The sequence below is a fragment of the Haliaeetus leucocephalus genome, unplaced genomic scaffold (genome assembly GCF_000737465.1).
Source record: "Haliaeetus leucocephalus isolate CR32 unplaced genomic scaffold, Haliaeetus_leucocephalus-4.0 Scaffold229, whole genome shotgun sequence".
In the NCBI taxonomy this organism is placed as follows: Eukaryota; Metazoa; Chordata; class Aves; order Accipitriformes; family Accipitridae; genus Haliaeetus; species Haliaeetus leucocephalus.
In genome coordinates, this window is record NW_010972665.1 from 4,177,442 (window position 1) to 4,204,054 (window position 26,613).

The 26,613-nt window shown below is 37.7% G+C and overlaps 1 protein-coding gene across 14 annotated transcripts in view; it reads right to left on the bottom strand.

Annotated features, from left to right (window-relative positions):
• Positions 1–26,613, bottom strand: part of KCNMA1 (potassium large conductance calcium-activated channel, subfamily M, alpha member 1) — a 523,274-nt gene that overhangs the window by 23,958 nt on the left and 472,703 nt on the right. For all 14 annotated transcript variants that reach the window (XM_010567822.1, XM_010567820.1, XM_010567818.1 and 11 more), the window contains 2 exons: positions 25,334–25,526; positions 628–741 (listed from right to left, as the gene is read on the bottom strand). In XM_010567822.1, coding sequence (XP_010566124.1) covers positions 628–741; positions 25,334–25,526 — 307 coding nt within the window. The remainder of the gene's footprint in view (positions 1–627; positions 742–25,333; positions 25,527–26,613) is intronic.

Sequence of the window (26,613 nt, forward strand, 5' to 3'; positions counted from 1 at the left end):
TAAAAAATAAAACTGAAAAAGAAAATAAAAGGACAAAGGACCACAAATCAAGTTTGTATTTGCCATGAAAAAAACAGAACAGCTTCTGCACTTCACATCACACCATTTGACAACATAAATACCCACAGCTAGAGTGGAAATCAGAGCCTGGTTACCTACCATCATCATATTCTCAGGAGTAAAATGTCTCATACTATTACACAGAGTTTGGTTACACATGATTAAAAAGTTCTGGACCATGAAGAAATAAACAAATGGCCTCTTACTATTGATTAAATGTACAGGAAATCTCTGCTCATACTTACTGTGGGTTTTTTCTTTTCTAACCTTAGCCCAAAGACCCCTGCTTATTTGTTACACTATGTAAAAAGCATCTTGTCTGATACAGTGTTTAAGAAAATAGTGAAATTGCAAAGGAAAGAGAGAAATAGATTTCAGTTATTCAAATAAAGTGAAACAACTGTTATTAATCTTTCTTTAGAAATAGTAATTCAAAACAGTTATCAGAAGAGAAAACACAGCAGTGTAAAGATACAGTATAGGTAATTTTTCTGAGACTGCATAACAAGGGAAGTTGGAAAAATATAGGGGAATGTACTTGAAAGGTTAAATGTTAGTTTTCCTTACCTAGCTCTGTTATAATAGGGATGTTGGCTCCTGTTGTAATGGAGGGTTGACGTAACAGGCCATGGACTGGACTGTTGTCTGGAGATGACCTATCCATCCCAGGGGGTGTAAAGCCTAAAAAAGAAAATAAAAAAAAGAAAGAAAGAAAGAAAAAGAGAAAGTTTACACAGGACAAATTATACTAAAAAATCCCCACCAACAGGGAATTCCCTATCTCTTTTTTTTTTTTTCCCCAGAAAAGTATGGTAAAAAAAATTGACTTAATTTTCAACAATTATTTCTTAAAAGCATAATCCTTCACAAATATGTAGGTGATTTCTACTGTAAGATATTTGGTAGCTAATGGAGAAATTGAAATTTATTTTGTTATCCCAGGTAGCCTTTGCATTAAAACATGCAAAAGGGAAAGAGTAATGCTTACGTAAATATAAATAAAAAACCAAAGACTTCAGTGTTAGAGAGGTTTAATTTTGTCCTATTAGTATCTCAAATAATTCTGAAACAAACACCTTTCCTTAAAACTCAATCAACATTTTAAATAGTATTGTTTGTAAACAGTAGTACAACCATGAGGAACAAATTGCTTCCATTAGCAGTTTTAGGTTTGATCAACATGCAGGATTTAAAATTTTCTAACTTTTCCAGGAGCAATACAACCCACACAATTTTCTTTTTTTTTCTTTTCAGGTGTACCGTTCATAATATGCATTTTTATGAGGAATACAATTACAGGAATGCTGGGATGGAAGGGCCCATTCTAACAGAAAAAAGATAGGATGGAAGGAAAAAGACACAGGTTTTCAAATGGTCTGTAAGAGGAATGCTTGAAAAGAAACTAGAAAGAGTTTTATACCTTTGGGGATGTAAAGGAAACAAAGGTGGGAAAGAAAACATATTGGCAGGCACTCAGAGAAAAAAAGATCTGGAGAACAGCAAGGTTCACTTCTAAAAAAGTTTGTGTTTTCAGCCTGATTCTCTACGCAGTTTGAAATCGAACTCTTGACACTGAGCATTTTTTAATCTTTTTTTTTTTTTTTTTTAATAAAAAATACCCAGGCAAAGCCTTTTGGAGTTTGATTGTAAGTACTGAAAAATAGGCAGTTATACAAAAGCCCATGCAACAACTGGACTGGAAATTCACAGTTGAGACTAATGCATTCCATCTCACTTGTCCATTAAAGCTGCAGAAAGCATGGGAATATTCATTTAATGTCATTATTGCAGAAGTGATGATGAAACCAGAGTTTGATCCTGTAGATCAATATCAAGGCAGCATTTTTAAGCAAATATTTGTCTGCTAGGGATAGGATTGAGCCAAGCTCACTTTAAAACACACATTTTTGAGAAAACATTCATTTTTTTGCCATATTACACCCGACTTCTTTTACTTCACACCTGACATCCAGGGACACTTTTGATCCTCTGTCATTACTGGTCTGAACTAGTTTTGAATTCTCCATATATCAATTCTAAATTAATCACAGCAAAATTAATTCAGGACATAACTTCATTATCTTCTTGCAGTGTGGAAACTGTTTCACTGCATTAAATTCATTGACACATTCATCTGCTACTGAATTCAGAAGAAGATGACATGATATGATATGATATGATATATGATATTATCTACTTTAACTTTCTTCAGTTTGGGGACTAATTTACAAACCAGGAAATCTCTAAACTAAACTGTAGTGTTGTTAACATGTGGTACTGGTTTTATATTGTCTGAGGGATTTATGGTTCTTTTCCAGCGATAATTACCATCACTCTTAAACTGTCCCTAAACAAAACAAACTATAAGGACCACTAGATCTGGACTTCTTGATTTAATGGGATGTAAATTTTTATTTGGTATTCAATTCATTTCTCCCTATGTTTTGTCTATATCACATATAGAACATATAGGTAATACAACTCAAATCACTGAGAAGAGAGACTTAGCCCTCCAGAAGGTACCAGTATGAATTTCCTTCTGACTACCACATGAAAGCTAGATACAACATGAGGATTGTAAGGATAGGATAAGTAAAAAGGGAGTAAAAAGTCTGTGAAGAAATTCCTTAGGAGAAAAGAAGTGGATGTGATATCTTGAACAGCCTTGCAAGACAAAAACGTCACCATAGGCAAACCTAGGACAGCAAAGCAACTCTATTTAATATTACCAGTGCATAGAAAATCTTTAGAAAGCAGATTTCTTAGAGACAATCGGAAATGTTGGCAATGTTAGCAGTCGGTCATTTAATACTACTTGTCGTGCTGAAATGAATTCAGTAAGACTGGCATAGTGACAGTGAGTTGCATTCCCAACTGGTATCGGCTGCAGATGTTTTGTGTCTGACGCTGTGACCAGTAGGCATATTGGCTCTTTGAACACTTATGTCTGCATGGCAGAGCCTAGGATTTCTCAGACTCACAAAGTGAGTCTAACGAAGTTCCTTCAGGCACCACCTCATGAGTTAGAGGTAACCCTGACACTCTCACAACAGCATGAAAATTGAAGTGGGACTCCAAAGGGAAGGCATGCTATCTGAGGACAGGTGGGTATTAGTGTGACACCTCCTTCTGCAGCAGGCTCTGGTGCTTAAGTTTTGCATTCTGTTATGCTACAGGAAAGGCATGACATGGCTTTTGTCACAGTACATTGAAAAAAGCTCAAGTAGCTGTAGACTCCTTGAGCGGTTAAAGTGGCCGGCCTAGTCGGGTCCTCTGCAGAATCATGAGTCAAAATGGCAACAGCAAGACATTTTACACTCACTTATCTGAGAGCACAGAAAACTAATCTTGTTCCCATGCACCCTAGGGGTTGTACTGCTGGGAGCATCCCTAGAGGCCCTGCTTCTCTCTTTTTCCTGAAGGCTTTTCTCTCCCCAACTCAGGATGCACTCCCTAAACCACCTTTTAGTGAATCAGGCTCTTCAGTTGGTAAGAGCACATTGGTATTTCCCTACTAGCTAAAAGCAAATTGAAGAAAGTTGGCGTAACTATGTCTAAATGTGTAAGTCCTTCTTGCCCTCCCTATTCGACAATGTGCACACGCACAGAGGCACGCACACGCACGCTCTCCATCGAAGGCTATTTGTAGCCACCTCTCTCTAACCCTTCAGATATTTGTCTTCCTAGGATGGTGTTGGAAGATTGAAGTAAATGTGGCATTTCTGTTAGACACAGACTGTCAGGAGCTCTGTAATTGCACACTGCACTCATAGTGCATTCAGTATGAAATGCAGGAAGCATGTTAAAGGGATTTTGTTTTCTCCTTGAATGAAAAATAGACTCATGCCTTAATATTTTTCATCCTATGGTCTTGGAAGATGTGAGAAATATCTGCTATTTTAATTTAATTTCCTTGTCCATGCTTAATTCAGATGCGTCTACAAATCCACTTTTTAAAAATACAAAAATCTTGGAGTATTTTCAGGAAAAGGAAAATTGGAGTACTTGGGGATTTTGTGTGCCTATGTTTGGAGTCACAAGGCATCATGCACCTTCAGGCCACCTTCCTGCTCCCAAGTCACAAGGTAAATTCTATACATAGGCTCTCTATTTTTTTTCCTCCAGAAGAGAGAAAAAAAAAGTGCAGGAAAACTAACCTGCTTCATCAGAACTTTCATTTAAAGGCATGAAAAACTACAAGTGACAGCTGTGCAGATTCAGTGAATGTGACATTTCTGAATTTCTTCAACTTGACAAGTAAACACCTTAAATCGGTAATGCTATATGCATAATACATGACCTGTATTTTGACATCCATCATCAAATGCTGACTTGAGAAAATACAGGCTTGTACGTCAAGGAATAGCACCCATAAAGCAGGGAGAAATTCAGGTCACAGGGTATTAGGAAAACTCTATTTCATTACAGAAGCTGAAACAAGCTAAGGCATCAGATTTAAGATCCATTTTCAGCTGTGAAAAGATTCAGTTCCTCTGCACTGAGCATTCATTTAGAAATGACATGCTTTCCTCACAGCCTCTTTTCATTTTCCCTTTCATATTCCATTTTCTCCTTCAGTCCCCAAATCTTGTTCCATTAACACTCATCAAAATTGTAAAACAGGGCTGATTGATAGTTGTGATCTTCTTATAACCATAGTGTCTCCTTGTTCAACAAACAATTGAGGGAGCTGTGGCTACAATTGCTTAACAGGATCAACCTCTACAGTAAAATTCACATGGCCTGTGCAAGACTAAGCACAGTCCCTGTGTAAGGAAATACAGTGACAGTGGGGTGCTTCTGGAAAAGGGAATCCTCTTTGCCAACAATTAGGAGGTAAGGTGCGGCACAATCACGTCCATTCCTGCAGCCACTGCCTCCAATACTAAATTGCTGTACTGCGTAAGTGAGTGCCTTTGCATCACTTGGGTTTCAGTTTTTTTGTGTTTTGGCTTGGTTTTTCTTTTCTCTTCACTTATTGAACTGTCTTTACTTCAACCCATGAGTTTTTTTGCTCACTTTTGCCCTTCTGCTTCTCTCCCCCATCCCACTAGGGGGACGTGAGCAATAGACTGGGTAGGGGCTTAGTTGCCAGCCAGGGTCAACCCACCACCATGGGCTATAGTGATCACCACCACAACATCAAACTCAAGAAATGGCTTGGACTTCAACAGGAGGTACTAAGCCCTTGTCCCTCTCTGAAACAAGATGCTGCCAAACAGTGGATTAAATATATCATGCCTCTGAGAGGAACACAGGATCTGGGCTCCTGACACGCTCAAAATCAGTGAGGACTGGCAGTCAGGAGTCACTGCTTCCCTCCTGGCAGCAGGCTCCCTCTTTGAGAGGCAGGGACTCCTGTGCCTTAACTCAGCTACCTGCTCTGCAGGAGTTTGAGCCTCCTGCAGTTCTCTGCAGAAAAAAGCTGGTTCAACGTCTTGATTCTGTGCAAAGAAATATTTCCGAGCTCCCTCTGGGATAGTACTGCTCACAAAAGTAGGTGAAACAATCAAACAACTGCATTGGAGGCAAGATCCTACCTCTTTAAGGTGTTCTCATCTTTGTGGAAGGAGAACCTCGGGGAAACTTCCTCCCCACGAGGAGGGAAGCTCTTTTTCCCAACAGTTACTGGGGATCCAGGTGCTGCCCAGCTCAGAGCTCAGCAGGGCCAGTTGGCTATGATGAGCCCTCCTCGTCTCCTACAAAACACCACCTACCAAGTGATGAGCAGTACTGGGCTTCTGTGAGATCTGTGCCTCCTGAGCCGGGCTGATCCATGGTCCTCTCAGGAACTCAGGGCGGCACTAACAGTGGCTCACCAGTAACACACAGGTATTCTGGGAGCCATAGTGGCACTGTGATGAAGTTCAAAATTCAGGAATGCTGGCATGGCTTAACAGTGACTTCTGCCCACTGAAAGCATCAGTAATAATTACAGTTTGCCCTGCTTATGTGTTGTTTGGAGCAACTGCCCCGATGGCCACGTGATCTGCTGATTGTGCTGGCCATAAACCACTGGGTTTTGTTCCTGTGCAGTTCACTTGACTGAGTAATGTCCCACGAAATGCAGGAAGGTTTGCTCTACATGGCAGTAAATACATCCTTTTAGTCTGCTGAGGGGCCAGTAAAGGTTTACTGGGGTTTTAATCTAGAAACAAATTTGGCTCTTGGATGTGCACTGCTTCTGTTCCACTGACTTCACTGAGACCCAGATGGGCATATTCTCAAATGAGATTTTTATGTTACATTTATAAAATAGCTTCCGTTCTAAAGGATCATAATAGATCCTTTATGATCCTCTTCCCCTTTCCCCCTGCCCCTTTCCTCTTCGCCTCCCTTCCCTTTCAAATATGTATGATTTATTAAACTGGAACTCTACGCAGGCAGAATGCAGTTTCCTAAACCAAAAATCCACTTGGCAGACCTAAAGTTTGTGGCTTTGTCATTAAAGTGCCATGTAAATTGATAGTGCCTTTTAAATAATGCTATTCTAGGGAAAGGTGTCATGGGATTCACTGGGTAATGTATGCATTAAAGTCCTCAAAAATATAATTTTTAAAGCATATATACCATTAACTAGCTCTGGTTCATCTAAGAAGCATAAAACAACAATCATATTTTGAGCATATATGAATAACACACAGGTGATGAACTGCCAAACACACCCCCGAGAAGTTACCATGCAGGAATATGGGACAAGAACTTTCATTAACCAGAGCCAGCCAAAAAGAAATAATACTCTTACAAAAGGATCTCACAGCTATATCCCTTTGCTACTGTTTGCTGGCAATGTCCATCAATATTCCAGTGAATTCAATTGAATGATAGACTATACCTGTTATTATCCAAAGTACAGCCACTTGGGTATACCTGGTAAGTTCAGCAGCAGTCATGCAGCTAAAGGGCTGCTGACATTCATGGGAATCTGTGACAGCCATTCAATTTAGAAACAATTCTAGCTTCAACGTCCCATGTGGTCTGAGTTGTAGTTTGGCCTCAGAACCTGAAAATCCTAAATTCTAGTTTCAGTTCTGACTTTTACTGTAATTTGTGCCTGAAGATCTAATAATCTCTTGGAGATTATCTCTAAAGTTCTGGAAAAGGAGAGGAATGTCGGAGAGCAGATGTGACTGTGTAAGCTCCCAGCTCTCTGAGAAACTACAGCATCTTTCAGAGATGCTCTGGGCTCAAACATAGGCCAGGCTAAATCTACAGAGAGTAGAGGGTGAAGAAGGGTAGCTTTCTCAATTGTAACTACCCTCCAATGCTTTGGGACTGGAACAACCCCTGGAGCACTGAACGCTGAGAGACACTGTTACAGAGAACACGATGCCATCCTCCTCCCAAGAAAGTGCTCTTCTCTAAACGTCTGTTTAGAAAATGTCCAAATCAAAATGTCTGAAAAATGTCCAAATCAAAGCTCTAATAAAAGCACAGGGCAGCGGGATCAATGTTAGTTGCCTGTCCCCAAAGTGTGAGAACCATTCCTGGGTGGGTTAGTGGTCCCACGCGCTGAAAGTGTAAACGATTTATAGGTCTACTGGTTCTCACGCTGCTCTAGCAAGGCAGGATTAAGCTGTAAAAAGAAAGATCAAGAGAAGGGTTGGAGTTTCATCATCTTGAGGTCTAGCATTGAATGATACTACATTGGTTCCATTTCCAATTGTGAACAGCGTAATATGTTAGAAATAGCATTATATTTTAAGCATAGTGCGGAATCATGTATAACTTAGGTGGTTTTATTCACAGGTATTTATACAAGTCTTTTCCCAGTTTAAGTTTCGCTATTGAACACACGCAAAAAATCAAGATGAAGTCTATCTGAAACTGCCTGGGTTTTGGAGCCTTTTTTGTGGTGCGGTTTTGTTGGTTTTTTTGTTTGTTTGGTTGGTTGTTTCGGGTTTTGGTTTTTTTTCTTCACAAAAGCTCATGCGGTAATTACCCAAACCACAGGTCTGCCAAGGTTCACCACAGGCTTACTCAATCTAAAGCTACCAAAACAAATGAGCTTTCTTTACTAATGCTTTGCTTCTTTCCCTGCTCTTTTGCTCACTTAAGTGAGATAATACGTAGTTAATAGGCATACCACTTGCCTCATGTCTGCTAGAATGGAAACTTTATATCTCTGGACAGTAAATATTGCTGGCCAGTATTAGTCTGACAAGAACTTCTCACTCTCAGTGGAATCAAGCACAATTTTACTGAATTTATTTTTATATTTGGTAAAGGGAAAACAAAATTAAATTTCCTTTTTTTGAGTCTTCATCTTTATTTTTTCAGTGCCATAGCAATTTTGTAGCGCTCTAAGCAAGTTATTGCCTAGGTTACTGATTTCTTTGGCCTGACATATCCTATATGGTTTTTTTTTCAGCCAATAAAGCCAAGGTTGAACTAGAACTCCTGTTATGCAATGCAGCCATCTTGTTTTATACACAACTGTCTTGGGAACATGAAACTCCAGGAGTACAACAGTGACTGCTTCTTCAGTCTCTAGTGTATAAGCAAACAATTCCAAAAGTGGAAAACTTAGGAAAATAATTTCTTATTTTTCAAAGCACTGTATGGCACAGAGAAGAGTAAATCACAGAAACCTATGAGGGTCATGAAGACAGTCATAATGGTTACAGCCAAGCGAACCAGGATAATTGCTTGGGGCTTGTAGGCTATCAAGAAGGGAAATTAAATATTAAACTGAGACACCCTGCAGGTTCTCCATTGTGCAACAAGAAGGGACAGGCCATCAAGAGTTTATTGCCTGATAGCGCCATCTTGTAGCTGTCTTTAAGCATCTATTTTCTAAGCCATCTCCAGAAACAGGGGAATGGTTGGCTAATTCTCTAATTGAAAACACCTGGGACAACACACAGTACAATACAAAGGAATTCTAGAATGCAGAGGACAACAGCTTCCAAACTACTTCACACTCACCCTATTGCTTGGGATGTGTTCACAATAATTTTATGCTATGTTTTTACAAACTGGTCAGAGAATATTTTAACTCTTTCCAGTATACCATGTGCTTTGGATTTGTTAAATTCTTGTTTTGTTTTGTAATTGTAATGTCATCTTTGGTTTTCCATCTACTTTCCCCCCCTTTCTCTGTTGTCAGGAACCTGCTTTTCCAAAGTCTACTCCTGTTGGGAAAGAATTTAGTTCTCTCACATTGTTCTTCTGCTAGAAATTTACCTCTTGATGGCACGTGACCATTCTTTCTGGTGGATTGCACCTAATATTACTGTCCAGGTGCTAGAGAGTAGTTTGGCTACTTCTCACAGGCTCTTTTTTTCTTTGCTTTTTTCTTATTTTGTTCAGAAGGAACCACTAGAACTATACAAATATTTGGAAGAAGAGAGAACAAACAGTAATGTGTTCATTCAGCAATTATTATGGAATACACTTAAATTCATAATAACATCAGAAATTAAAATTCTTGTGGGTTTTAGCCACTTTCATTACAAACTTGATTTTTTAATTGTCCCTACTGTCCATTTACCATTTAATAGTTTCCTACACTAGGTAATTCTAGGGCACAAAGTTGGTAGCATCAAAGTGTAGCACAGGTTTGCAGCTAAAAGAATTTAGTATAAAATGAAGCCAAATTCTTTTCAGTTTAATCATTAATCAACCTTGCATATTTAGACCTCAGGCAAAAGTAAATAAATATGCTGAATAAAACTTATCAAATAAATTAAGCTATATTACCTAGTTCAGAGAGACAGGTATTCAATAACTACAAATAAAATGGAAAGCTCACCATTAAAAATGATATATCGGCATGTTAGGTGAGACTCGACATTATGTCATTATATCCTACATTATAGCAAATAAAGTAAATTTTTCCTCAGTGAAAAAGGGAGAGCAAAGCCAGATGTCATAGCAAGCAATCAATAAAAATATTTTGATAAATAAAAGTAACAATGCTGTCCAACACATGATTGGCAACTATTGAAACATAAATTAAACAGATTTCCCATTGCTGCTTATGGGAAAATTATGCAGATTAGAATTTGATTAGGTTTATATCATGAGACTCAATTTGGACTTTTAATCTATTAAGCTCCAATAAATGAGGCATCTGAATAGCTCCCCTGAGCAGCAACAGTAATAACCACAGCAGTCATTTTTTGCAATATGTATTCCAACAATTTCTTTAGCAGATGATTCCATGTCTTTAAGTACAATTACTTTGTAACTTCTACAAAAATTTCAGGTGTATGCAGGCAGGAAACGGATCCATACAAAAAGCTTAAACAGACATTTTGTGATAATCAACATCTGTCACTCTGTTCTAGCAATATTGTTTTTCCATCAACTTGGACTTATGGTCGACTTCATGGTCTGTGTGGGCTAAACAGTGCTGGCAGACTTATAAATTACTCAAGCTGGAACTGAGCTGGAAACCTATGGTAAAATGTCATTAAGTTCTCTATAGGCTGGGTCAAAGCTAAAATCCCACATACAAGGCTGTCTTGGGGATCAAAGATTTAACAGTGAAGGCTAAGGCCTCATTTTATCAAAGAAATCTGAACTGGATTCCCAGAGCTGAGCTCTGAGACAGGTTGGATTCAGATCACGACCACCTCTAATTTATCTGGCAGGTGGGCTCCATAGGCCTCCTGCACATTTCCTGCAGTCTAATCTATTTGCAAATATGCAAAAGCTTCTCTCCCATCCTCCCCCATATTGTAAAAAAGCAACTCTTGGCAAAGCCTGCCGACTAGAGACCCTATTGTGCCCATGTCCAATCCTGCCAGATTTCACCAAATCCTGTCACAACTTTTTAGAATATATTTTTTAAAGACCGGCTTAACAGAGGATTTCCTTCTGGCACTTATGCTTTCAGCATAGCAATACAAAGGTTCTCTGCAAGCCAAAATTTTTTACCAGAACTTCAAACTGAACACCATAAATAGGGGAAAAAAACATCAGTCATGCTCTTTGTTACTCAAATACTGCCTTCTGTAACACACACAACTTCAGAGTAGCATGTCTGTTAAAGACATCTTAGTAGATGTGTGAAAATGAGTATCAAGTTGTTTTGAACTATGCCAGTCTGCATAACACTAACTGAACCAACTTTTCCATAGAAGGCACAATAAATCACTCGCACCCAGGTGCAGTTACCACTGTGGGGAATGATAATTGCCTAAGGAGTATTTGTATACTTCTTCAAACAAAACCATCCTGATCCAAAAAGGTAGCTTACTACATCCCTGCTGCAGTTTAATTTGAACCTTGCAAATAACGTACGGTGCCCAATTTGAAATAGGAATAAGGAGAGACCATCCTAGGGTTTGGAGTATATTTTCAAAATATGTACATCATCCCATCAGCACAATTAGTTGCACTTCAGAATTATTAGTATTACTGGTCAGTATGAAAATCATCCCTGTCATGTACAATAAAGCAATAGGAAGGTAAGTACCTCCAGAAAGTACTTCCATTAAAAGAAATACCAGCCCTCTGATACTGAAGTTCACATGAACAGCTAACACATCAAACCAGCCCTGTACTCTGTTCAGCTCAGCATATTATCCCTGTTTTATATGTCACATATACATTATGCCACATTCTATTCCAGTTTCAATATAGGTCTACCAAATACTAAAATTGGCTAATTTTTTGCAATTACTCTTGACTCTGACTGGAAATAAACAGATAATGAAGATTTCCTTTTCTTTCTACTCCTCTTTTTTCACATTAAAAAAAAAAATCTAAATAGAAATTGCACAGTTACGGAATCAGGATGAATCTGAAGTAGCTCTCTAATTGCATATTCTTGAATGATGTACCAGTAGCAACATATTAGCTACTAGTAATATCTAAGGTTGTGTAGACACAACTGCCTGAAGAACAGCAGTGATACTACTGGTAGTACCCAATCTGTAAAGTTTGGGAATCTCTGCTTCAACCAGTACAGGATCCAGAATCAAGAAGCCAGAAAGCAACTTATGCCTCTGATGGCCATTCTAGGGGGAAGAATATCCAAAGCATTCAATCACCAGTGTAAATAAATAGACAATTTGTTCAAATGTATCAAGAAAAAAGGAAAAGTATACACAAGATCAGTGAGATACTGCCCGCTCTTAAGAAAAGATGAACTTCCCATTGCTAAGTTTGCACTATTTTGGCTCACAGTTTTTCCCCTCTTAGTGAATATTAATCTTAGAAAGAAAAGTAACTCATTATCATGATAGAATGACTCATATTGATTTATTAGAGTTTTTTGCTAAAATCTTTAAGGTTTTTGCCTGCCTCTCATAGTTCAAATGTCTTATATTTAAAGAAGTACCAGCAAGTGTCTCTACACGAGCTCCATATTTATTTTATCACACTAGCAACCAAGCTGGTGAAGGCAATGATAACCGTAAAATACAATGTGCTGTTCTTTAAGTAGTGAAAAACAGGTGGCAACCAGAAAATATATGCCATGGTATCCAGTGCACAGTACAGTCATACTGACAACTTCCACCAAGCAGGTTTATTTTTTTTTTTTTAGTTTTAAGCATTATATTGACTATTTACTGTCATTCATGCGTCTAAATACTACTGTTGGATTTAAAAATGGCAAAATCTCTATAAACACTTAAGCAACAAATTAACTTTGATATCCATTACTATTTACTGGAGAGTTAAATGGTTGGATAAAATAAAATGTTTACTTCCTTGTTTGAATTTCATTAGCACCAATACCAGTGGAAACAGCTGTCCTTTCAGCTAGGGTTTTTGAATATTTCTGACAGTCTTTTATGTATTTCTTGCTATTTGATAGGATTCTAAGAATAAATATTCAAGTTGCAATGTGGATTTTTGCAGCTAGTAAGGTAGTTTAAGGAGATTGAATCTGTGGGTTTGGGCAGGGCTAATCTGAAATATAGATCTGCAGATAAATTTTAAGGCCTATTTACATTTGACACCATAAAGCACATTGCCATAAAATTAAAAATTTCAAGATATATTCCAAATTTTAAGAAGCACTCTCTTTGTTCTACCTAATTCAGTCTACAGCTGTCCCACTCAAAATGGACAATATGTCCAGACAGACAAGAGCTTACATTGCCACTCAAGAACTTAACTGAAGATTTAATTGAAGAGTTAGTAAAAACCAAATTCTCTAATGTTGAGAAACCTTGGAGACACAAAGGCAACATTGCATTTCTCGAGCAAGTAAGCAGAATCACTTCCCTCTCTTGCAGGGACAGTATTTTGAAATGTGCATCACAAGATGCTTTGCATAAGCACTTCCCCACCTTTTTCTCCTGACAGACTTCCCATTGCATGTCAAAGGGTAGCTCCTGCTTTGACTCACATGGAGAAAGGAGTCAAGAGGGTACTAGTCTTGGAGGAAAAACTCAGGAAGGCACTGCTGTCCCCTGCCTCCCTTCACTGATCAGCAAGGGAGGACAGAGAGATCTTCAACCCCCAGTCCACCCTCTCATGAACACCTGGAAGGGAACACTCAAGGTCCTTTCCACATTGTTAGCTATCAACTTGGCCTCTATTGTTTGACAAGGAAAAGATGAGGACATTTCTTCCCTTTCATGAATTTTAGGTCTCACACCAGGCTCATCAACACCTAATAATGAAATTTAAAAACAAAAAGCCTGCAATTTTCACCAGTTTTTAGTGAAATTACTGTAGGTGCTAGACACTAAAAATAAACAAGAGGAGGTGAGAATGGAAACATTACTTTACATGCCACATATCTGGCTAAGAAAATGTTGTAAATAAGACTTCAAATCTGTGTTTAGAAAGTCCATGAATGTCATAATTCAAGGAATCATTTTCCAAGATTTTGTGGCAAAATTCCTTTCTTATGAACTCTGAAGAAGATTTGGTGGCAAGGGGCAGGCAATGAAATCAACTAGGATATAATAGAGTATCTGAGATTCATCTGTTTGCTCAGGCACATTTATTAAACTGGAAATAGCAAGGTTGCTAAATTGGAGTTATATGGAAAAATCTTTCTGATATTTGTGCTCTAAGAAAGAGTTCATCAAAACATTATTTTAAGCAGCTTGTCAAACACTGATTTCAACCCAGGGTAGATTAGATAAATTAATTCCATAGGGGTTTTTTTATATAGCTGAACTTATTTCTGAAAAGTTTGAAGTTACCGTTCTAAGAAGACATCTTCATACATGAAAAGTTAGAATGGGAACAATTCACAAATTATTGAGGAATTACAACAGCTATAGTTTCTCAAATACACAGCTTAATATGCTAAATAAAATGGTTCAAATACCTTTTCTGAATTTAATTTTGGTTACAGCATAAACTGGTTTTGAGCAAGCTGACACTTCTGACTAAGGGAACATTTGTGCTTAAGAATATCTCCTATAACTGTAGCATTATTCATCCAATCCATCCGTCCTCAAGCAAACAAGACACAATTCCACCAGCATTTTCTCAGCCCCCTTATGACACTGCCTGATTTCAGTGAAAACTCTCTTCTTTTTTTTGGAGGAGGAGTTGTTTCAAAAATGTCTGGCTATCTTCGCTCTCACTTGGAGACTCATTTCTAAGTCATAGAACAAGCAGATTGGCATGAACTTAGCAGAAATAGGAAATCCGATGAGGACATCCAATCACACTATAATCCCGCCTATGCATTTAAGCAAAACCTCTGTAAAGTCGAACTTATAGAAAATATATATGCTGTTACACTGTAGAGACACTTTGCCTCTCACTACCAACCAGTAATCATGCTCCTGTATTAGTATTAGTATTTGACATTTAAAGTTGAATACAAAATTTAAACCAGCAATGAAACCTCAAATCGATATGAAAGGTCCAATCTCAATTATACTTTCATAGGATCTACTTTAAAAAGATCAGGTATTCCTGTGCCATTACAGAAATTTTATATAATCTTAATCTTGTATCCAAACAAATCAGTATGAAAATTCCCAGTAACTATAATCTCACTGGGGTGTGTTGAATAAAAATAAATCACAATAACTAGTGAAGAACAAAGTTTACCTTTCTTCCTTCAATAAAAATTTCTACCATGCCATTTGCAAAATTCATAGATTTACTTTTTCAGGTCTGGTTTGTTCAGATGTTAAAAGAAAAGCTGCAAAAAATACATTATTAGGAGCACAGCAGTATTTACTCTCAAATGAAGGCTGTGCCTCAGTTCAGCCTGCATATCCAACTCTGCAGATGCTGAAAGGCTTGGAAGTTTCCTGATAACCGGTGGCTACCAAGTCTTTAGAGACTGCCTATTATGGAAAGTCTGGGCTGCCTCAAATTTAACCATGTCAAACTTAAAAATCAACAGGTCTCTCTTGATAAAAGAATGCCAAGTATTTTGTAAGTTTTACCCTAAAGCTGCAAGTTCTGCAACTCACTAGCAGGTGTTAGATTCTGCTCTTCTACAATGGATATCACAGAGTACGATTTAACTGGGAAGAACAAAGAACCAAAATCTAGCTTTCTCCTGTAAAGTTATTAGACTGGTGGAATCTGCTGGATATTGATGCTTTGTAGCTCTTCCACACTAAAGCAAAAACAGTGACATTGATCTCTGAATTCATGTATGTCCTTTAAAAAAACCAACCACCTTTATGCGTATAAATAGCCATTTATTAAACAAACAATACGTACTGAAGCAAAGAATGAATTATGCTCATGAGGCTGCCTGCTATGGTATATCACTTTCAAACTATCTTGTAATCCTGTAATATATTATCTATATGTTCCATTTTCTTGAAGTTATCTTCATAATCAAGATGCTATCACAAGTATCATGGGCATTGGAACTATTTTTAATTTTCATTTAAAGAGCAATTAAAGAAAGACAATGGATACACAAGATAATAAAGTAAGTGATTAGCAGCATGTAAATGATATAGGCTTAATGATAATACCCTGTTCTATTCTCCAAAGGGCCTGTCGAGAGAAACCCTTCCTACATGTGGTTGTGCAGCTAATGTGCCTCAGCCTACAATTACAACATTGCTGACACCATTAACCACTGAAACAACATCACTTCATGAAATCCTTGTTGTCTCATTAAAATGCAAAGGGTCAGGTAATTTACCAGCATTGTGTGTCTACTTTTGTTGTGGGTAATTAGCAAGCATTACCCAGCATGGACTCCTACTGGGAAAAAGTGAAACTGAAATATTAAAAAGATATTTATTTTTTTTTTATTCGATGGGAATTTGAAAGATTCACCATTATAACCTCAACACACCTTTGTGTTCAAGGGCATGAAACACAGACCTTTTATACATTTATGTCACAAGATTTTATGGTTGGTTATTTTAGAAACTAAACTTCAAATTTTTAAAAATTTACTCTTGTATAATTGGATCTAGATATGTATCTCCTTCTGCAATTAAGAACTTTTGAAAAATACAGAGTCAGTGAAGCAAAACACCTTACAGTTTCTTAAAGACTTTGAAAACAAATGGTTTCTTCAAAAAGACTTTCTTTAAAGTTAAAGCAGAGATTGGTGTACTACCTTCTAATACTTATGTTCCCTTTCTTCATGCTAATTGAAGTCCCATATCATCATTTAAAACAACCTTGATAACATTCACCATTGGCTCACATCTTGTCAGGGAGCAGAATAGCCTCTTATTCTTTAAATGGAAGTTTTGGAACATAAAACACATTCCAATAAAAGTGAACAGAAAATTATGAATTCATTAAACTACTTTGGTATCTTGTGCTATATATAATATTTATATTCCAACTACTGTAAAATATGCTTTAATATCTTTAGGCAACTATAAGGACTTAAATATTTATAAAATGGCTAAAGATAAAGTATAGCTCTCTTATTCCTACATACAGATGATGTAAGGCATGCAATCAAAGACAATAACACTTTCAACCCATTTGTCATCTTAAAGGAGCCTTTCAACTTCAGATCCCTTGTGTGCAATCTACATAAGAGTTGTTGCCTACATAGGCAACTCCAGAGGAGTTTGCTCCTTAAAAACTACCAAGAGTGCTATACTTCACATAAAACAGGGTTTTCTGAAAATGGAGACAAAACTATAAATTTGCAGGCAAAACAGCTCCAAGTGGGGCTTCAAAATACTGCTGTATTTATCTCTGGGACATCTGGGAACAGGAAGCATTTTGATTTAATATTTCATAACATAGAGGCAATTGCTTCCTTGCCTGGTGTATAATTAATGCTCATAAAAAGAGCGGGTTTTTTTATTCTTCAGCATCAGAAATGCACAAAATAGTATACCTTCATAATAGGGGGTTTGCTTTCAAGATGTTGAACAGCAAATAATAATAAGATAGAGTCACCATGAATTTATAACAGTCTTGGGATGGTTAAATATATTTATAGTTCAAGTGTGAAATCACGTGCTTGATGTACTGTACTATCTACCTTCTTCGCCTGGTTTTATCTTTCTCTGGCTGAACCAGAAGGTATCTTGAAAGCAGAGGAGAAAGAAGCAATTGTGAAAGCTTGAAGGTATTTGGGCTAGGACCTTACAGCATTTCTCAAATACAGGGAAATTGCATCAAAGAAATGTGTCTCTCCAGCCATTCCCCAACACATTTTTAGTTTATAAGCAACAGAATTGAAAAACTCTTTTCTTAATAGTTTTTCTCTCTTCCTAGGAAAACTTTGAGAGAGACAAGAAACTGTTCTCCGCCTGTGTAGGTGCTGGCAGCTAATGTTAGTGTCCAGCCACAAGGAAAATACAAGAAATGCAAACAGTGCTGGGTGGGAACTTTTTCTGTCAAGGGTTTCTTGTGAAGGCTAGCAAGGTCCTAACATAGATGGCTTCTATAGCACAGGAAAAGTTAAGTGAACAGCCTCTCTCCCACCCAGCCTCTTTAGTTTATTTAAGTCCAAATCTTGCAAAGACTTGCACATAATCTAACTTTACACAGGTGGATAGTTTCATTGAAGTCAGAGAGATTTATTAACCTGTATAACATTGAGCACATAACTTAAGTTTTGGAACAAGCAAGGCATCAGACTGTAAACTTGCCAGGGCAAAGGCCATATTTTATTCTTGTATATATCAGGACTATGACAACAAGCTCTTAATCCCATCTAGAGCTCCAGTGTGCTACCATAAAATAAATAAAAGCTATCAGCTGATCCATCTAGTTCAGCAGGATAAGAAATTATGTGCATGTTGCAAAAAGGTAATACTGAGTTATTTATCACAGTGACCTAATCTTCAAAAATTGAATTTTTTTGTGAGCAAATGGTGATGTGGGACATGTGCTAGGAAGTTAGGATACCCTTATCTCATTCTTCAGTTATTAACTTCATTACTTAGGATGGTCAGCCTTTGTTTTGAAAAATAATAATGAAACTGAACTACAACAAACATTTCAAAATTCACTTAGTTAAACAATAATCAACCAACCAAGTAGAAAATTTTGTTAATCGGATTATTATTTTTGTCATTTACAACAACTGATGCCAGCAAAAATACAAGGAGCATTCAGAAACACGCAGCATAAAAACATCCTTAATCAGGTGTAACCCCTACACTAAACCATCAGTCCTGACAAACCAATAAACCTGATGTCAATGCAAAATACTTGCCATTTTTGCAAATGTAACTGGTAGGATTGATATTGTCTAGGAGAAAATTTTTCAAAACATCTATGTGATTTAGGAAATTATGAGCTATCTTTAAGTGCAACAAGCATTCTGCAGCCTAATTTACATTGATTTGCAAAGACACACAGGAATCTAAGTGTTGAAAAGATTAAAGTTAGTGTCATAGCTCACTTTGACACTTAAAAAAATCACTCCAAATATTTCACTTTTTCCCAGCACTATTCATTTATTTATTTTTAATATTATGCCTACATTTAATTTTCTACATTTACTTACATGCTTTCCTAAGGAGGTTAAGTAACTCCTTAAACTCTGAAATTATTTACCTGGCTTAAGGAGAGTTTGATTTTCTGTGTTTGAAAGTAAGGCTCTTTATCTCTACATTTTCATGTAGAAATGTAACAAATTAAACATAGGAAACAGTGCTGAAGTTGCCACAGAATACTGAATTCTGTAACAGCCTAAAAGGTAGCTGCACCTATGATTATCAAACCCTATATTCTGAAATCTTCATCTTATGACTATAAAATAAGAGAAATAAGATTCAACACTCACCAAAAAAACCTCCTTCAGGAATAAAACTGTTGTTTTGAACTTGTAACAAACATCTCTAACAGCATTACAATACAGTTATCTCTGAGAGTGACAAAACCTTTGCTAACCAAGCATTTCAGACGGTATTTATCCTTTCCCCTTGTTTAAGAATTTTCTATCATTTCCAATCCTGATAATACTACTGTTGTTCTCTCTCTTTTGCTAACATTTCAGAGATAAAACAATCAAGAATTACTGATTGGTAGAGGTGAAAAAGAATATATTACCTGCAAACACAATGGAATGTAGATCTCAAATTCATTTTAATAGGAGATTTCTTACAGCAGATTGCGAGACTAAGTCCACCAAAATTTGCAATAATTCAAGAATTAATCAACAGATTGTGAAATAAACCTAATGAAACTCAGTCGCTAACTGGTTTTGTCCTGTCAATCGAAGTTTAAGCCAGCTCCAACAAAAAATGATGATGAAGCCACAAGTGATTTTTAAAGGAACTGGATCAAATGCAACTAAACTTGTACACGGTTATCTTAGCTTGTGTAATCTGTTACACTTGAAAGTCAGTGTGTAAAATTCTGAGTATGTTTACTTGATTTTATAGGATTTTCCCCAGAAGAATTCTGCCATGATGTATGAGATGTATTACCCAGGAGTTCATCCCCTCTTTATTTTTTTCTCTTTATTCTTTCTTGTTGGAGGATCTATTACAAGAACCGTAAATGAAGGCCCTAAAAAGATCTCTCATGTGTTGAAATAGTGTTCCTAGGGAAAATTCTCATAAGTTGAAGTCATTCAGAAAACAGCTGCAATTGTTACTATGCTGAAATACATCTACCCTGCTATACTGTGATCTGTCTTGTAATGTCCATAGAAAAAATGTTACTATACAGCCTCCCTCTTCTCTACTTTAGACCTGCTTGGAGCCATAAGATCGCTTTTCTTCATTGTTTAGTAAGTGTTTTTTAATGAAATGTACTGCTCTTATTATATAGGACTCAAAATAAGATCTAAATCACTGTCCAATAAAAGAAAAATATTGAGTTGGATATCTAAAGTTACCACCCAGAGGCTACTCTGGTAGAGTATTTATAAATCTCTAAACAGTTAAGTATAATTGTCTTTCTGGTTTTTGGGAAGAAAGCCAAATAGCAGTTTTAGTTACAACTGAAGAAAAATATTTGGTGTTCATCTGGTGGGTAAAACAACAAGTAAAATTCCCATGATGTAAGCCTCTGAAAGAAAATATAAGAAACATGAAAAACTAAATGGGAACTGTCAATAGATGCTACTTGAATAAGAAAGGATGGAAAGGTCAACAGAATGAAGGAAAGGAGAATTACTGGAGCTCTCCCAACATAACTGCCAAGGCAGAGCCCACCCCAGACTCAATCTTCATGGGTGCTTTAGAAAAATGTTATGGCTAGGGAGCACAAATGCTTAATAGGGATCTAATATTCTTTGGTCTTCTCTCCAAAATACTTCTTGATAAAATAATCTCACTTTGTATTTGAGGGGACAGAATGAGAATCAGGAAGGGATAATACAAACAAATCTCCAGTACCTGAGGGTGACCTTTTTTCTCCACCACAAACATACACACCTCTTGACAAACCTTTCTAAGAAGACAATCAGTCAACATCTATAAGAGGAACTGCAAGATAAAAACAGGACTTCCCTTGTCACAAATAAGACATCTGACTGAGTTTACGAGTCATTTTGTGTAGAGGTGTGTCAAGCTCCACCTTTACAGCATTTTATGTCTCAGAAGCTGGGAGAGCTCAATGAAAGTGATAGTTTGCTGCAGCTTCAGTGGGACACACTTTTGGCCTTCCTGTCATTGGAATATAGGTCTCCCAAAGGCAACAAACTGCCCTGATGATTTCCAAAAGCTCATTTTCAGGACATCAGATTCTGCGTCCCTAACCTCTAGCGAGCCTAAGGAGTTGCCTCGTCAGCTTTGAAACGTTCAGTGCAGACAGCCACGAGAATGCTTTCAACATGAGAGCTTTCAGCAACACAGACCCAATTTGAAAGAGTTCCTCATTCTTTTCGAGCAGAATTACACATTTAATGGAAAGGAGACTAGCAAATCCTTCCAGAACAGTTAATAAGCTTTTCCTTCTAAGGAAGGCACCCTGTTTCCATTCACAGTTCTGTGTAGTCATGTGTTTGGTCATATGTTGCTAGACAGCTGATGATGAACATAGATTTGACAACTTAGTTTACTGTCATCCACTCTGGGTACCCCAGGGTCCTTTGTAGCTCTGGTCCAGAATATTTTTTTTTTTTTTCTGTGCCTTGGAACTGTGAGCTACTTCTTTTCTTCTTCAGGAGGTCAAGGCAGAGCACTTCGGTTGGTTAAGATGAAATTCTGGCAGGATCAGTTAGGACTCAAGGCAGGCAGACCAGAGGACAAAAGTGTTGTCGCACTACTTATAGAAGGTCCAGATAATTAATGCTGCCCAGTCCAAAAGCCTGGGAGTATTTTAACACTGTAAGGAAACACTAGCAATTCTTTGTTTCTGCATATGAAGAGCTGTGTGCATATTAAGTTCATCTTGAACTAGTAATGAGAAAATCCTTTGTTGATATAAACCAGATTAATTCAGTAGACTTTCTTTCAGCAGTTAACTTAATCCATTGGGAATTGGTGGCCCTATCAGGAAGCCTTGCTGTCATATGTCCACCCTCCTATTCCTTCTACAAGACCTTTCCTCTCAAATTGCATCTGGGTTCAGTTGTTGGTGCAATGCTATGTCCCTGATTGGAAAGGGCATGTCTGGATGGATACAGAAGGTTGGCTAGTGACGAATGTTTATATGCCTAGGTCTGGAAGTGAGTTTGGTGTTAAAGTAGGTGACAAGGGTGAGGCTCTGGGGAAAAGGGAATAAAATCCTCAAATTTGTGGGGGATTTGTTCTTTTTCTGCTACCAACTTAGAACAAAGGAGTTATAGATATGGCCTTGTACTTCAGCACTGGCCAGTGATTATGGCTTATCTGATGGTTACATAAATTTGCATCCTGCTTTTTATGGTGCACTTCTTGTACTGGTGTCATCTTTTGTCTGATGCTGGAGTGAAATCATCACAGGTAAAAATCGGAAAGATCCTTGTGCATTCAATAACCTATCAATCAATTAAATGACTGTATTTTTTTTTTTCTTTTTCAGAGGCATAGCATATATATCAGGTTTTCATATGAGATTCCACTGCTTAGTGACTGCAGAATTATGCTAGCTTATTACGTAGAATAGCAAGGGTAAGATTACACTGTTAATTCCCTCACCAAAAATCTCACATCTTAGCCCATATGTTTCTCAGGCTGTTCACATATTTTGGTTTGTTTCTTCTCTTTTCAACACCCTGTCACAGGTCAACTGGCATTCTTCCACACACCCACATTTTCTAATGTCAGTGTTTCCTATGATCAGTAACAGGAGTCACATAAAAGAACAGCACAGAACACTCTTTCAAAGGATGCTGTTGGTGAGGAATGTCTTAATTCAAAATCATACATTCAGATCTAGAAGAATTCAGACTGGCAATAAGGTTTGTACCAGCTAATGTGTTAAGGATAAATAAGTATGTCAAATAATACACAAATGTTTAAGCAAAAGTAAAATGACAACTTGTTCTGTAAATAAACATATTTCATTGCCAGTAAGGACCTGAGAGGTTCTAGTATGCTGCTTGCTGACCAGCAAATGTTGAATCACCTGGTTTATATAATTGTCATGATAGTTGTGTCCACCGTATGTTAAAGCTGCATTTCATAGATAAAAATGTCACATTGGATATAATTTCCAGTAAAGTTTGTGCTATCTACTGATCTAATTGCTTCTGAAAGTCTAACCATTGTATTCAAGGTCTTTCAAGAAAATTTACTGTACTGAAGGCAATGCAACCAATTCAGGAGTTGTGGATACCATAAGCAGACAATTTACTGGGAAGATAATTATTTTCTGAAGCAACTAGTTTTACAAGAACCCCTCCCTAGTCAGTGGTCCCAACTAAAATAGGCTGCTGGTTACCTGCCTTATGCTATGCCCTGTTTCCCCAGAAAAGCTACAGAAAGAGTCACTTTTTTTTTTTTTTTTTTTACATGCAGACTGATATTTACCTGAAGAAATGTCCAAAATTTCTAAGTATGTGCTAACTTATTGTGCCTCTGCTTCTCTGCATCAGCAACATTAAATAGGGCTGAAGGGATCTGAACCATGGCCCCAGTCTACACTTCCTGACCTATAGGGGCTATGCTGTAGCAGCAACCTGGATATTATAGAATCATAGAACAATTCATGCTGGAAAGGACATCAGAGGGTCTCTGGCCTGACTTCTTGCTCAAAGCAGAGTCAGCTATGAGGTCAGATCAGGTTCTTCAGGGCTTTATGCAGTCAGGTCTTGAATACCTCCAAGGAAGGAGAGTAAAAAATGACAGGTCTTCATGTGGTGCAACAAGACTGTTATATTGCTAGGTTTTTCCATCCTTATTCAGGGATGGTCTAAGATCCAATGTACTCCCAGAGGTAAAATAAAATAGCCAAGCGTGGGAAATATCTCTAACCTCTGAGCAAAGGCAGAAGAAGGAAATTCTCTGAGACTGCCCATGCTCAAGAAGAGGAAGGAAGGGAGGAAAGAGGTGGGACAAACAGATTCTATTTCTTGATGATTTTAGTTACATTTGTGATAGGAGACTGAGAGAGACCCACCAAAGAATAGCCAATAGCCTGGTAGTGTAAGTACACATTTGGTTTTGAGATACAAAATTTCAAATCCCAGATCTAAATCAGCAAAACAAGGAACCTCAATGCCTGTATTCCACTTCTGCAATGAGTTTCCTGATCATGACTACAAGTTATAGTGTGAGCAAGTGAGTGTCACAAATTTTTAAGGGAAGAACTCTAAAATATTTGGGGTTGTATTGCTTCCGGACCACAGATTTGAAACTTCAAACACCCATGGGATTGAAAAAACACTTCCTTCTTCTTCTTCTTCTCTAAATCTACTTGTTTTCCAGAGAATCCTCCAACCTGACTTTGAAAATTTCAAACTTTTTGTTTCTTGGTACAATTTAATTCCAGTATTAAATTCCACAGTTTTATTGCTGATTCTAAGAAAGAATTTTCCGTGTTCAAGAAGTTTCCAAATTCAAGAAGTTATACCGCTGCGTCTGATTTTTGGCTCATAATTCCTATTTCCTGATTAGAGTGTAAAGAGGAAAAATGGAACTTAATCTTAGTCCTCACAGTCCTTGAGGGAAAGCTATCTCTGGGTCAGGCTCACAGGGAAATTGCAGAACAAAGCACTATCCTTTCTACACCTACGTTTATAGCAGGGCTAGATCCAGAGGGAATATTTACGGCAGCACTTAATAGGTTTATCAAAGGTAGGACTTCAGCTGCATAAGCTGCAGGACCCTTCAGGGATGGGAAGATGATTGTTTTTACACTGATGGTCTTTGCCAGGGTGCTTATGACTGCTTTGCAGCTGCTTTGCACAGGCACAGTTGGTGTAAAATAGCCTTTGGCTACCTATGAATCAGTCCCCTACTCTCAGCAAAGACGGAAGGATTTTGTTCAGTGTCCTTAAATGGGATGAGTACATGTCAAACCATGGGAAGAAATCAGCTTTGAGTTAATTCTAACTGGCTTTTTGAGCAAGAAGGCACAGGGACTGTAAAGACAATTTAAAATTCTTGTTCTTTTTATTTTACTTTTTCGCTTGTACTATTCAGTTCTTTTTCTCTGCGGTTGCAATGTGCTTTACGTAAAAAAGAAATCTTGTTAGACAGAAGCTTCAGGTATTCCTAAATGAGTATGAGTTAGCTTTGGCTATATAACAGCAACTGCCCTGGTAAGAAAGCCACAGAGCAGGGGAGGGTGAGAAAGCAATGATTTTATATTTTTTTTTTGAAAATTTTAAATTGAGAAAAAAAGCCAGTTTCACGTTCATTCATTTCTCCTCTGTAAGATGTGCTTTGTGATGTAGCAGAGAAACTATGTGACTGTCCCTTTAAAAGCCATCATACCAATCAGCAGGTTTAACTGTCAAGCAAGCTGATGTAGGGCTCTTTGAATTACTGAGTGAGGGATATTCTTCCTGCCAGGTCCTGTCCCCCGTAGGCACTGCGGAGAAGTATTATAGGGCAGTCCTTACCTTGGGAATTAGCCTGCAAGACCCCAATGCTGTCATCAAACTGCATAGATTTGATGTTGAGTGACGCCAAGATGCATTCCTTGTCCTGCAGCGAAGCATCATCAATATTATTCTGATTGGCTGACAGGATAACGCACATGTCGCAGAGGTTGATGTTGACAGCCCTTAAATCAGCCCGACTTAATGGCGTACCCTTCGGCACAGAGAAAAAAAAGGGGGGAAGGGGGGGCAGGAGAGGAAAAAAAGACAAACAAATTAAAGATTGAGAAGGAGCTTTGGGAAATTATTTAACAAGTATCTTTTTTATGCTCTGACATTAAGCTGGTCTAACTATGTGCCAGGGAATAGGAGATGTGTGCTAATCTAAAGGGTAGTTGGTGCTGATGGCAGCATTTTAGGTTCAGTCTCAATACTCAGTCAAGCTATTACTAACAAACAAGAAACAGGAATAATGCCAGCATTCTACATCTCATCGGTGACTTGAAATTGTCTTGATTTAAGTTGCTATCATGTAGCAACCTCTGGCTCTCTGAATATAACGAGGGGTGTGTTTTAAATGTCTATTTATCTACTACCAAGTCACAATGGTCTTGGGCAAAAGAATGGCAATTTAAACAGGAAAGCATTATGTGTCCTACACATTTGAAATGCAATCAGGATAAAGCTGTTTTTTTCCACCTGAAGCAATACACAAAAAAGGTTAATCCTTTTCAATGCATGTTTTTGGTGCTTCTAGAAGGAAAACACACTCATCTTCAAAGTTGTGTGATTAAACCCTTTGAAACAGAAACGAGACTTTATCTTAATGGGCACAACTCATGCAACATTCCCGGCTTCCACAATTCTCAATCAGAGAATGCAATAATTAAAATGAAATGTTGTGGTAGCCCGCGGTTTTTTTTCATAGTTAAGACAACTGACACATGACACTTAACCCATTATGTTTTGTTTAAAGATAACACTTGCCTTTCACATCCAACAATCCACATCTCTAGTTACAGAATATTAAGTCTATGTCACAGGGCCTGCAAGATGCAGGAGAAGAAAGATTTTTTATGGAAACTAGATTCTGCTCTGCTGCCTCACATGGTTTGGTACCCAAAGACCCTAATGATGATGAGGAGACTAAGCTGTCCCCTTGTCACACAGTGACTTTCATAAAACCAAGTCAAGACCCTGCTCTTCCATCTTCTGATCACTCATGGTGAACGTCTCCTGAACTCCGCTGAGAATATTCAATGCAGAAGTGAATTTAAAATGCACAAAGTGAAGCCAGAGCT